Below are 14,716 nucleotides of genomic sequence, written 5' to 3' on the forward strand. Positions count from 1 at the left end.
GCTTGTTGTCATTTTACTGTTCATATTTTTTATCTTCTTTTTCTTAGATAAGTCCCTTTAACATTTCATATAATAAGGGCTTGGTGATGATGAACTCCTTTAACTTGACCTTATGTGGGAAGCACTTTATCTGCCCTTCCATTCTAACTGATAGCTTTCCTGGATAGAGTATTCTTGGATGTAGGTCCTTGCCTTTTGTGACTTCAAATACTTCTTTCCAGCTCTTTCTTGACTGCAAGGCTTCTTTTGAGAAATCAGCTCATAGTCTAATGGGCACCCCTTTGTAGGTAACTGTATCCTTTCCCCTTGCTTCTTTTAGGATTCTCACTTTGTCTTTAATCTTGGGTAACTTAATGATGATGTGCCTTGGTGTGTTCCTCTTTGGATCCAACATCTTTGGGACTCTCTTGGCTTCCTGGACTTCCTGGAAGTCTATTTCTTTTGCCAGATTGGGAAAGTTTTCCTTCATTATTTGTTCAAATAAATTCTCAATTTCTTGCTGTTGTTCTTCTCCTTCTGGCACCCCTTTAATTTGGATATTGGAACATTTCATGTTGTCCCAGAGTTTTGTAAGAGTCTCTTCCCTTTTCTGAATTCTTGTTTCTTCATTTTGATGGATGTTTCTTTCTTTATTTTGTTCCAAATCATTGCTTTGAGTCCTGGTTTCCTTCCTGTCACTGATGGTTTCCTGAACATTCTACTTTATTTCACTTTGGGTATCTTTCATTTGTTTTTTTTCATTTTTCAACCCAGCTAAATCAGATTGGTGAGCATTTTGAGTACCAGGGCTTTAAATTCTCCATCAAATAGGTTGGTGATCTGCTCCTTGCTTAGCTCTCTTTTTGTGTCTTTACTCTGTTCTTTCTTTTGGGCCATATTTGTCTTGGTGCAGCTGATAGGTTGTAAAAGGGTGGGGTCTTAGGTATTCACCCAGGCAGGGCAACCTTCTTTGTTGTACTGCAGTACTGCCTGTGGGGGAGGGGCCAGAGAAGGAACAGTGTGGATTGCCTGCTCGTTTCTAGCGCACTTTCCAAGGGACTCTAGTGTGAAACTGGGAGCTTCTCCTGCCACCGCAACCACCATAGGCAACAGTCACCTCTGAGTTTGTAGCATCCAGCAAACGCGAGAACAAATTTCAGAGACTTTCAGGGTTTCAAAGATGTTATTTTATTGGCCAAGTTTTAACCTGCGCAGGGGCGAACTCTCAGAGTGTCCGGAGACACAGTACCCACAAGGGCTGCAGACAAGAGTCGCCCTGAGTGCTTATAGTTAGGTCCTTATATAGGGTTTTTGGCACGAGCAAGCAAGCAAGCGTTATCACAGAGGGTGATGTGGCAGTTAGCTATTTGCTTACAGAGACCGCGTGCGGAAACGGTAAAATTCATATTTTTAAAACTAAACAAAGCATTGCTTATCTAGCCTACCCAGGGGAGAGCATCTGCCCGACATAGGATGTTTGCTTTAACTGCATCCTGCATTCTCTCTCCCTTATTAGTTCACTTAACTACATCCTGCACTCTGTCTCCCTTATTAGTTTCTTTTAGCTACAATGTGGTCCCTGTTTACTAAGGTCACATTTAGTTCCTAATTTCCTTGTTCCCAACAAGTTCCCTTAAGTCAGCCCTTCCCATGCAGCCTGCTGAGCTCAGCAGCCAGCCCCACTGCCAAGGTCTTTTGAATCCTCCTGGGTTTTCATAGTCAGCCAGAGCTATCCACCACCTTATTTGGTCTGGTTGTTCTGGTTGATTTTTTCTTTAATTTCTTGGTTGTCAGAGTTCCATGCAGTTTGATTTTCTGGTGCTTTTGGTTGTTTATTGATTTCAGATTAGTTGTTATCCTCCTTTTGGTTGTGCGAGGAAGCAAAGGGTATCTACCTATGCCTCCATCTTGGCCAGAACTCTCAAGCATTTTTTATTGTTGTTTGAATACAGTTGTCTCTATTTTTCTGCCACCACTTTCCACCATCCCACCCACCCCCACCTCCCACCCTCAATCCTTTTCCCCTTTGGATTGTCCATGGGTCCTTTAATACATGTTCCTTGATGACCCTTTCCCTTCTTTCCCCTATTATCTCCCTCCCCCCTTCCCTCTGGTTACTGTCAGTTTCTTCTTAATTTCAATGTCTCTGGTTATATTTTGCTTGCTTATTTGTTTTGTTGATTAGCTTTCACTTATAGATGAGATTGATACAGGGTACAGCCAAGAGGGGAGCCCAAAAAGGGATTTGGAATGGGGTCCAGAACTCAAGATGTCCAGGAAATATTAGAAAGAAATATAAGATGTCTTCACCCCTTCCCCCCTTCAGGTGTGGGTTGGGGGAAGGGACACATGGAGCAGGGCCATTGAGAACTGTTTTGCATAGCAACAGCTTTGCAGCTAACCTCTGGCATGGTCATTTAACATATCTATAACCTTTAACTGGTTTCATAGATACATTGAATAGCTGTGGCCATGCTTTGAGCCAAGGAGAAGGGAGTGACTTCCACCCAGGATGTAACTGGGAGGAAACTCCCCCTGTTCACAGCACCTGCATGAGAGCTTGGAGATGACTGGCTGCACACCATGGGACCATGTCTGCCCAGACTCACTGTGGCAGCCTAGTAAAGCTGGGAGGATATGGGAGTGCTGGCAAGTGTATCCAATTGTGGGAGGAGTCGGAAATGGGGCTGCAGAGGAGCATTGGCATGGGGATTTAAAACCCAGACTCGGCAGCCATTGAGAAGGAGGACCACAGCCAGTGCAAAGAGAGCCACGCGGCTGTGGCAGTGGAGGGAGGACCACGTGGCTGTGGCAGTGCAGAGAACAATGTGGCTGTGGCCATGTAAGAGAGCCACCCAGCTTTGCCAGAGTGGGGACCCGTGCAGTTTTAGTAGGGGGAACCACCATGCAGCATTAGCAGAAAACCACCTTCAGCTTTAGCTGGAGATCCCAGTGACACAGCTGATGGTGCCAGAAACTGAGGGAGGCCTACCAGCCGAGCACAGATTACTGGAAAGAACCGGGGGCTGCCTGAGCCAGGGACTTCTATTTCTTTTCCTGAGATAAGGTACCCCAGACTGGGCAAAGGGGGGAAGGAAGGATTGTGTGTGTTTGTGGGTGTTTTAAGGGACTTTGGGATTTTGATGAAGACATTAGGTCACTGCTTTAAGTCTTTATAGCATTGAATTAACATTTCCTTTCTTTTTCACAAATATCTGACATTGAGAGATGTCTTTCCTATAAGGCAGAGGACATAACGAACCTAGTGGGGTGTCCTTTTGGTAATTGTATATTGTGCTCCCCTTGCCCCTGTGTGTGTGGATGTGTTCTGTAACAAGAGCATATGGTATTTGTTTTTCACCGCCTGACTTACTTCACTTAGCATAATGCTCTCCAGTTCCATTTAAAAATATCAGTAAGTGATACAGCAAGGAAAGGTGCTCAACAATTAGTATGTATGAATATAAAAATTCAAGTTTTATGTGTGTTGATGAATAAGAAGTTCCCTATATTTTTATTGGAGAATACAATGGTGCAATGATTCTGCAGGCAAATCTAGCACATCTCAGGATTCCACTAAGTAACTTAATAAGAAACATGGTAAAAACAATGATGTAAGTTTACTCACTGAAATTTTTTACCTTTCAGCAAAAATGTATTGAGCACTTGACATTTACATAATCTTTGTTAGTGAAAAGCAACCTTACTTTAAAAGAGGAAAAGCAACAACTTGAAAACAACCAAAATGTTCACCAATCTCCAATAAAATCTAGTTATCCATACAATAGAATAGTATGTAGCCATTTTAAAAGATCACATACATCTAATATATACTGAAGTGAAATATTGTCAAGATACATTGTTAAGGGTAAAAAGAATATAAAAGAATACAAAATATAAAAATTATATACCATTCATCCACCATGTTTATCCCTGGATAATGGAATTAGAGGAGTGATAGGTCTTTATACCTTCAGAACACAATGAAAGGCAGACACAATGATTTACTATATATCCACTGATATGTGTCAGTTTGGAGGTAAATGGATAGGTGGAGAGAACACAAGAGCCAACTACAGGGACATGGTATTGTCCCTCTAGAGGTCTATGAGAACCTCACTTTTGGTGATTTTCTGCTATATGCCAAGCATTCTGCCCAAAGGTAGTGTAGGCCAGTGGTTTATCCTGTGGTACCTCTTACCAGGCTATGAAGTAGAGATTGTTCCTTACATCTTACAAATGAAGAAGTTTGTATTTGTCCATGATTATGCATAGAACAGCTTATCTGCCTGTGTTCTTTCCTCCATGTTCATTTGCTTTAATTATTAGCTTGTTCCTGTGGAAACACAGCTAGGTTTCTTAACTGCTCCTTGATAGTCATCAAAAATAGATGCTGAATGAATACCCATGAGTACCTGGCAGTGTGGGGTGCCTGAAACAAGTTGAGATAAAATATTTTAAATTTAATTATATATAAATATTTAAAACATGCATTTTAAAGCTGGCCACCAAAACTATTTTGAGAATGAGGCAAGGCAGTCAGCGAAGGGTTCTAGTTTAGGTAATTACAAATAGATGCCTGTATTAAGTTCTCCAGAGAAACAGAACAAATAGGAGAATCTAGATAAATGATAGACATATAGATCTATTTTTGAAGAATTGGCTTATTCAATTATGAAGACTGGCAAGTCCAAAATCTGCAAGGTGGATTGGCAGGCTGAAGACCTAGGAAGAGCCAATGTTGCAGTTAAAGTCTGAAGGGCATCTGTTAGCAGAATGTGTTCTTGCTTGTGGGAGGCCACTCTATTGCTCTATTTAGGCCTTTAACTGATTGGATGAGACCCACCCACATTATGGAGAGCAATTTGTTTTACTCAAACTCCACTAATTTTAAATGTCAACAACATAAAAATACACTTACAAAAATATCCAGAATAATGTCTCAGTCAATAGAAGAGGCTACATGCAGAAGGAACAATTAGAAAAAACAGTTTTGGCCCTGCCTGGTGTAGCTCAGTGGATTGAGTGTTGGCCTGCGAAGCAAAGGGTCATCAGTTCAATTCTCAGTCAGGGTACATGCTTGGGTTGTAGGCCAGGTCCCCAGTAGAGGGCACTTGAGAAGCATTCACACACTGATGTTTATCTCCCTCTCTATCTCCATCCTTTTCCTTCCAAAGATAAATAAATAAATAAATAGAAAAATAGTTTTGTTGGGTTAATTTTAATATGAAAACTTTATTTCTCCTTTAACCAGAAGTACTTTCTATGCTATCTGGACTCGCATGAATAGTACTTACAGAGTATGTTCTCTGACTACAAAAATTAATTAATTAAAAAAATCAGAAACCTACAATATCTAGAAAAAACACCAATATTTTAGGTAACACTTGTAAATAATCCATATGTCAAAAAATAAATTACAAGACAAATTAGGAATATTTCAAACTCAATGATGACATATCAAATTTAGAGATGTTATTAAAACAGTGCTTAGAGGAAAATCTGTAGCTTTTAATACTTATATTAGAAAAGAATAGAGATTTAAAATTGATGAGCTAAATTTCCATATACAAAAGTAAGGGAAAAAATTATATTTTACTCAGAGTAAATAGAAAGAAAGAAATAGTAACAATAAAGGCAAAAAACAATGGTAGAAAACTGATTAAAAAAAAACAGAAAAACTTAACAAAGCCAAATATTGGTTCTTTGAAAATATTATAAGATCATTAAAATTCTAATAAATGAACCAAGAAAAAAAGAAATCACAAATTACCAATATCAGAGTTGAAATAAGGGAACTCACTATACAGATTATACAAACATTAATACATATTAATGAAATATCATGAACAACTGTATACCAATAAAGTCAATGACACAGATGAAATGAACAAATTCTGTATAAAGCAAAACTTTCCAAGGAAGAAACAAAATTTGAGTAGATCTATATCTACAAAATAAAATGAATACATAACTAAAAAATTCTTTCCACAAAGGTTTTACTGGTAAACTGTATTATTTACAAAAGAAATAATGCCTACATTTGAAAAAATCTTTCAGAAATTATAGGACACTGAAACACCCTGCAACTAATTATAAGAACCCGGAATAACTCTTACAATAAAACCTGGTATAGATATTACAGAAATTTATAAAGTGATACCCTCATGAACAATGCAAAAAACCTCATCCACTTCAAATTACTAGCACATAATGTCCATCAATATATAGATCACAAAAGAAAACAATTGCACAATTAAACTATAAAAAAATTTAAAACTTGCATATGAATGCAAGTTCAATATGCAAAAAGCAATTGCATTTCTATATCAACAGTGAACAAGTTAAAAATTGAAATAAAATTAAAACAATATCATTAACAACAGCTTGAGAGTTTTAGAGATAAAGCTCACAAAATATGTATAAAACATGTCCTTTAAAGGCTACAAGACACTATTGAGAGAAACAAAAAAGACCCTAAATGATTATAGAAATATATCATGTTCATTGGTCACAAGATTCAGTATTGTTAACATGTCAGTCCTCCTTTCCTGAGTCATCTACAGATTCAATGAAATTACAATAAAAATTCAAGCAGGCATCTTTAGACATCTTTGTAAAAATTGACAATATGACTCCAAATTTATATAGATTTGGAATAGCCAAAGCAATTATAGAAATGAAGGATAAGTCTAAAGGACTAAAATTATTTTATGATATAACTAAAGTGACCATGGCAGTGATGGTAGGGTATAGAATTTATATATGGATATCAATGGAATAGAATTCATAGTCCAGAAATAGACCAAAAACATATAGTGGCCAATTGATACCCGACAAAAGTGCCAAGATAAAAGTGCCAAGATACCTGAGAGTCCTTGATCCTTACTTCACATCACATACAAAAAATAATTAGAAATGGATCATAAACATAAATGTAAAATCTGAAACTTCTAAAATAAAACATAGCAGAACATTTTTGCAACATTAGGGTAGGCAAAAATTTCTTAGATTAGACCAAAAAAACCAGTACCAATCACTAAAGAAAACAATTGTACAACTGAACCTCAACAAAATTTAAAACTGAGGGGTGAGTGGTCTGGGATGAGAGTAAAGGACAGAAAACTGTACTTGAACAATGATTAAAATAAAATTAGAAAAAAAAAACTGCTGATTTTTGAAGGATACCATTAAAAAACAAAATTGCAAGCTAATATCTGGGTTAAAATATTCACAATGCTTACAGTTGACAACTAACTTGCATTCAGAACATATATGTTAAGGAAAAACTCCTAAAACTCAAAATAAGAAGACAAACAACACAAGTAAAAAGGGGAAAAATTATTTAGATACAAATTCTTAAAAAGTAGATATGCAAACTGCCAATAAGTACCTGAAAAGATGTTCAACATTGTTAGTCATCAGGGAATTACAGAATAAAACCATATTGAGAGATCACTGCACACCTAATAAAATAATTTAAATTACAAAGACTAATAATAAAGTAGATTATGTGGAGCAACTAGAACTTATATTTTGCTGGTGAGAAATTTTTATATTCATCTGTATTAATTTCTAAAATTCAACCATTCTGAAAAACTATTTGGTAGTTTCTTGAAATTACAAACATATACTTATTCTAAGACTCAGTCATTCTATTCTTAAGTGTTTACTCACAATAGATGAAAATATACTTCCACAGAAATGTTTGTACATAAATTTTCATAGTAGTTTTGTTTTAAAAAGCTTATTATTGGAAACAATCCACCAGCATAAGAACAGCCAGAGAGGAAATGAGGCACTTAGTCCACAAGCCCTTTAGGAACTAAATCCTGCCAACAAACTTGTGAATCAGAAAGTTGACTATATCGCAATTGAACCCTAAAATGATACTGCAGCCCTGGTCAACACCCTGATTGGAACCTTGTTAAAAATCTTGTAGGAGAGCCACCCAGCAGTGTCTAATTTCTTGACCCATGGAAGCTGTGAGATAATAAGTGTTGTTTTCAAGGGGGTGTTTAATCCTCACCTGAGGATATTTTATTACTGGTTTGAGAGAGAGAGAGAGAGACATAGATGTGAGAGATAAACATTGATCGGTTGCCTCCCATATGCACCATGACTGGGGCTCAAACCTGCAACTTAGGTATGTGTCCTAACCAGGAATCGAACCTGCAATTTTTGGTGTAGGGGAGGACACTCCAACCAACTAAGCCACCTGGCCAGGGCTAAATTTTTGCTGTTTTAAGGCACTAAGTATTGGAGTAATTTGTTATGCAGCAAAGATAACTAAACATGTATAGTCAAACAATACAAAGTAACAAACTATTGATGCAGGAAATAACATAGATGAAGCCAGTCACAGAAGAATACTTACAACATGATTCCATCTATACAATATTATTGAACAAGTAAAACTTATCTATAATGATAGAAATCAGATTCCTGATTGCCTGGAATGAAGTTTGTTTGGGAACAGACTGCAAAGGGGCATGACTTTCTGGAGTAATGGAAATGTTTCACACTAAATGCAGTAGTCATTGTATGGCAGTATACACTTGTCAATATTCACCAGTCACTTAAAATGTACTCTTTATATGTGTACAATTTATTGTATGTAAATTATATCCCTAAAAATGTATGTAAATTATATCTCTAAAAGTTGTTTTTAAAAAACAACCAAGACAAAAACAATATCACAAAGTGAGCTGAATGCTTCTGCAAAATGAGGAAAACACTTTAGACTGTTAAAGACTATATAGGACCCCGTTAATTGTCATAGTTCTGTATCAGTTTTATCCTAGATGGGTATTCAATGATGATGAAGCAAAAACCACCATTAAATCTTGAATAATTTCATGGAATGGCAGGGCAAAGAAATGCAGGACTAGTTATATAAACTGATAAATCACTGAGCTAATCCATATGACAGGATTTTTTAACACTGATCTTATCATGAGGTCATTAGGAGACACTGGGATCTTACCATCACTATCCTTGCTGTCATGTTGTGATTTTTGAAAAGGTGTCTAGATCACATTCATGTAAAAAAACCTTGTAGGTTTTAAAGCATTTTAATATAAAATATAACCCAGAACATTAAAAATATATAGATTAATGAAATAGTATAAGATGAATGAATACTCCTATAAATCATAACTCAGGTCAATAAACTTTTTCAGCCACCCTGGAAGCCCCTTTATGAGCCCCATCTTAACTGAAGTCTCCCATTTCCTCCCTGAAAATAACCACTAACCTGACTTTTGTAGTAATCATTTTCTTTCCTTTCTTTATGGTTTTATCTTCAAGTGTGTATAATAAGACACTATAGTTTAGTCTTGCCTTTTAAATTTTTTATATTTATTTACTGTCTCTATTAATGTACAGGGTTTTCTCCACTTCTATCTTCTTCCTACAAATTATCTGTGGAAGAATTTGGCCTGTTTAATTTGTAGACTTTCCCACAGTCTGGATTTTCCTAACTGCCTCCATATAGTCCAACCTGATCCTATTTCCTCTAATTCTTGCACATTGTCAATTATATCTAGGTGATTAAAATACTGCCTCCAACAGTTTGCCTTTAACCAGATGATATCATTTGGTGACTACAGGTTAAGAGGGCCAACTTTAAAGTCTTCTGTTGATATTTTATCTTCTTTGAGATCCTGTGCTCTTAATTTTAATTAACCCAACCTGTCTTATTCATTTACCTTGTCACTTTGTCTTGAAATTTCAGAGCCTTGTCTGACTCTCACACTTTCCATAGTCAATAAGCCTTTATCTTTCTTCACTGTGACAGCTGAGTTTGTCATCTTTGTTTAGGCCTTTATGACCTTACATGTGAATGATTAGAGCAGGCATTTCTTTCTCCATCCTCTTCTTTCAATCTATGAGCATGGTATATCACTTATTTAGGTCTTCTTCAAAGTCTCAAAATTTTCATTGTAGAGGTATTCAAGCATTTAGATTTATTCCTAGATATTTGATTTTTAAATCAACTTTATTGAGGTCTAATTTACACACAACTTTCTTGGGGTCTAATTTACATACATTTTAACCATGCAGTTCAATGAATTCAACATATGTATTCACCAGTGGATTTAATACCTCATCAAGATACAGAATATTTCCTTCAGCTGAGAACATTCTGTATGCACCTTTTAAGGTCAGAAAAATCCCAACCTTCAAGTCCAGCGAACACTGATTTGATCAAATTTATATCAAGATGAATCAGTTTGCTTCTTTTAGAATTTTATATAAATGGAATCATACAAAAGGCACACTTTTGTTTCTGATATCTTTCCCCAAGTATAATATTTTTTGAGATTCATCTGTATTATTGCTTGTACCAGCAGTTTGTTTCCTTTTATTGCATAATGTATAACTATATGAGAATGTGTTTATCCATTCACTTGTTAATGGAAACTTAGATTGTATACATTTGGGGGATATCACAAATGAAATTGTTGTGAACATTCCCATACAAATCTTTTTGAGAAAAGATATTTTGAATTGTTTGGAAAATTTTCTAAGAGTGAACCTTCTGAGGCATATGGTAAATATAAGCTTAACTTTTCAAGAAACTGTCAAAAAGTTCTCAAAATGATTGAACTTCTCACCATGAATAAATAAGAATTCCAGTAGTTCCATATCCTCAAATATGCTTGGGATTGTCAGACTTTTTAATTTTAGCAATGTGATGGGTGATATTTCATTCTATTTTTTCACATTTCCCTAATGCTTAGTGTATGATTAAACATATTTCCATGAGCTCATTGACATTTTGCACATTTTTGTGAAACAAGTGTTCAAGTCTTTTGATCATTTTTATTGAATTATTTGCCTTCTCGTGAAATTTAGTTATTTATATATCTTCTGGATACAAACTTTTTGTCATTTACAAGTATTGTAAATATTTTTCCCCAGCTTCTCACCTCATTTTTGAACCATATCTTCCAAAGAGCAGAACTTTTCAATTTTGTTAAGTCCAGTGTCTATGTACTCTCCTACTACACTACCTTTATTACTATATCTTATCTCTGAAAGTCAGATAATGTAATTCACCAGATTGTGGGGTTTTCTCAAAACTATTTTATCTATTTTAGGTCTTTTGTATTTCATATGAATTTGTGGTAATATTGTCAAGTTATACAAAGATGCTTGCTGCTATTTTGATTTTGATCAATTTGTAGAGACTCAATATCTTAATAGTACTGAATTTCCTGATCCAGGACCATGGTTTTCTACATTTATTTTGATATTCAGTTTCTTTCAGCAGGTTTTTTTAATGTAGATGTTTTAAAAAATTTATCTCTGAGTATTTCACATTTTTGGAGGCTATTATAAATTGTATACATACACACAATTTCAATTTCCATTTATTCATTACTAGCATAAAGAAATACAGTTGAATTTTTGTATATCTATAACTACAACCCTGTTAAATTTAAGTTCTTAGTTCTATAGTAGGTGTACAGTAGACCTGTTAATGAGTCTCTAAATACATGATCATGAGATTTGTAAATAAAGACATTGCCTATTGAACCAGGAATTTGTACAGAAACTTTTGTTTTAGTTCTGAAAATCCAACAAGGCTCTGCTGTACTACACAATCATTGGCTCAGTTCATGGAAGGGCCACAGGTATCCCTGGGCTCCTCACAAAAGGAGCCATCAGTTGCTCCGTCCTTTTCCAAGTTCTAAACTGGTAGCTGCCTGTACAGTCTATATTTATATAACGACTGAGCAGAAGAGACAGGTGGTTGGGTTTCTTTCTAACTTTAATACTGTTTTTAAAATAAGACAATTTTATTTCTTCCTTTTTATAAAACTATTGATTTTTGTTTAATATAAAAGGAATAGAACAGAAAGATTTAATTTTTTTTTAAAATCCACTCTCTTGTCCTTTATGGAGTGGCTCAGTTGATTGGGCATCTGGCAAACTGAAAGGCCACCAATTCAATTCTGGTCTGAGTGATAGGGGACTCAAAACTTGGAAAATTTAGCTTAAGGTAAATAGTCATAAATCTAGCAAGTCATGTGTATGTTAAGTTTTTGTTTCAGTAACTACAGATAAGGCCTATCTTGGCGCCTAAGAATAAACAGATGACCTCTTAGAGACGTCTGTACCAGGAAGAAGCAAGCGACTACCCTTCCCCCTTGGAGGCAACTGTTGAATTTCAAAGGCTTTCACTGAGACCTTGTTTGTCCTCCCCCAACCCCCTTATAAAAGATCTGGCTGGGAAAGAAAGAGTAAGATGGTTTGTTAGGGTAAGAACCCGCCATCTTCTAGGATCGCCCGCCATCTGAATAAAGCGCCTATAAAAGATTCAATCACTGTCATTGCTTATTGGATTTGGTAGTGACAAGCAGCCCGAACGCTGGTGTCTTTTCCAGTTACATGAGGACATGCTGGGGTTGTGAGCTCCATGGCTGGTCAGGCTCTTGCAGAAGGCACCCAATTGATATTTCTCTCTCACATTGGCGTTTCTCTCCCTCCCCTCCCTCCCTTCCCCTCTCTATAAACCAAAATTAATGAAACATTTTTAAATACCCACTCTCTTGGCCCCTTTTCCCGACATATTTCTTCTAACATTTTAATGAAAGAAAAATGGAGAATCTTGGTATCAGGGAGGACAGCAAGTGGAAGGAGGCGTGTCTTGGGAGTTTGGGTAGGAAAAAGCAAGTCTTCAGAGAGGCAGTGGCATTGGACAAGTTTCTTGAGAACCTATTGCCCCTCCCTGACAGTAGAGGAAGGCCCAGGAACAAAGAAGGGAGGGCCACTGAGCCGATGCTGACGCTGTCAGAAGGGACGAGAGGGCGCAGGCCAGAGCTGCTGTGTGGACCAAGGGCTCTGCGCGAGCCGCGGAGCAGGAGGAGGCGGACCGAGCAGGAGGAGGGAGGCGGACGGAGGCGTCGCCGCTGGCTGTGACGAAGGCCTCACGTGACCGGCCTACAGAGACTCGACCGCGCGCCTCGCTGGAGCGTTAGAGCCCGCGGTAGCTCCCACCCTTCTCGTCCCCTTCTGACACTGGACGTGCGGGCGCGTGGACCAGGGGAATCCCCAAGATTAGGCGGCGGAAGTGGAGCAGGTAAGGGATGAGGAGCGGCTCCCCGAGGTTGGTCTGGAGAGCACACCTGGGCGCGGAGCCCTCCTGAGGCTCGCGCAGCAGCCCCCATGCATGCCCCGAGGCGGCCCTGCGAGTGACCGCAGAAAACGCAGAGCTTTTCCCCGGGGGAGGGCAGGATGGCCCAAGGCGACGACCCTTCAGAAACACTTGCCTCTGGGCCACCCACCCCTCCCCCACATTTCTTGATGTGGAAAATGGTGGTCAGCGCGGAGGCGGGGGCGTGGGGGGAGCCGGGGTGGACGGGGGCGGGTGGGTGCCGAGAGCTCAGCTGCGGCGGCCCCGCTCCCCGACCCTCCCCGACCCCGGCCCTCTGCAGGTCTGCGGGTTCAAGTGCCGCGGCGGCGCACTGGTGGCAAGAATCGGGAGGAGGAACAGACAGCAAGGATAGGCCCAGGTGGGTGCGGGGGGTCGGGGTGAGGACGAGTGGAAAGCCCCGAGACCCCAAGGTATTGTCTCAACCCCCCACCCCGTCCTCCATTTTGGTGCCTGCAGAAACCTGGGCTTGGATCTCAGGGAAAATGGTGGGTTTGGGTGGAGGGAGGGGAGGGGATTTAGAGGGGGGAGAGCTGGGACTGGTGGCCCCCTAGAGGGCGTAGGGAGCCTCTCAGGTGGGGAAAATGCAATTTTAAAAGGCTTTGAAATCCAGAGCTTTGGGTCCTGGAAGGTGCACAGTAGGGCCTCTGTCCTCGGTGCTGATCAGTCCACCAATAAAATACTCCCTTTTCGTCTCTTGTCTCCTAGGAGCAATGGCGTCCAAAGAGGGGCAAGCAGTAAAAAATCTCAACGTGGAAAATACCAACCGGGAAAATGACAAAAAGGATGAAAAGGAGCAAGGTTTCTAATAAAGGAGAGCCCTTGGCTCTCCCTTTGGAAGCTGGTGAATATTGTGGGCCTAGAGGAAATCGCAGGCGGTTCCGTGTTAGGCAGCCCATCCTGCAGTATAGATGGGACGGGGGTCAGAGGCTTGGAGAGCCACAGGCAAGGATGAGACAAGAGAATAGGGAAAGAGTTGGGGATGATATGAGACAGCTGATGGAGAAGCTGAGGGGAAAGCAGTTAAGTCATAGTCTACGAGCAGTTAGCACTGACCCCCCTCACCATGACCATCACGATGAATTTTGCCTTATGCCCTGAATCCTCATGTTTTCCCTGAAGTTAATAGGGAGACACACCTGCTTCCTAGACTTACATGTTTGTGATGTACCTTGCTGTAAACCTTTTCGTGTTGTTTCCTTTGGGTCTTCTGTTACCAGCTTCTAACTGAATGTTGTGTTTCACCCATTTGTAAGTTTCTGTCAGCAGGGAAGTTTTACCTATTGCATGGGGAGATGCTCATTACATATTGTGAAGTTAATAAAGCAGTTCAAAAAAGCATTTTCTATTCTCTTTACTTCAGAGCTTATATATTTTATATATGAATACACAAAGAATACATGAAGTAAAGAGTTAAAATGTTCATTTGTTTATGGTAGAATTGTGAATATTTTTTAAAAGATTTTTAAATTTTGTTTTTAGAGAGAGGGCAAGGGAAGGAGAATGAAGTGGAGAGAAACATCAGTGTGTATTTGCCTCCTGAGTGTCCTCTAGTGAGGACCTGGTCAGCAACCT

General features: G+C 38.7%; 1 protein-coding gene across 1 annotated transcript; it reads left to right on the plus strand.

Moving 5' to 3' along the window:
- The first annotated feature begins 12,886 nt into the window (after window positions 1–12,886).
- Window positions 12,887–14,482, plus strand: BEX2 (brain expressed X-linked 2). The gene is given in 4 exon segments (XM_045817607.1): window positions 12,887–13,069; window positions 13,425–13,502; window positions 13,850–13,941; window positions 13,943–14,482. Coding segments are annotated over 2 exon segments (387 nt in total). The 5' UTR covers window positions 12,887–13,069; window positions 13,425–13,502; window positions 13,850–13,854; the 3' UTR covers window positions 14,243–14,482.
- The last annotated feature ends 234 nt before the right edge of the window (window positions 14,483–14,716 follow it).

The sequence above is a fragment of the Phyllostomus hastatus genome, unplaced genomic scaffold, assembly GCF_019186645.2.
Source record: "Phyllostomus hastatus isolate PE091 unplaced genomic scaffold, TTU_PhHast_1.1 phas_scaffold_28, whole genome shotgun sequence".
In the NCBI taxonomy this organism is placed as follows: Eukaryota; Metazoa; Chordata; class Mammalia; order Chiroptera; family Phyllostomidae; genus Phyllostomus; species Phyllostomus hastatus.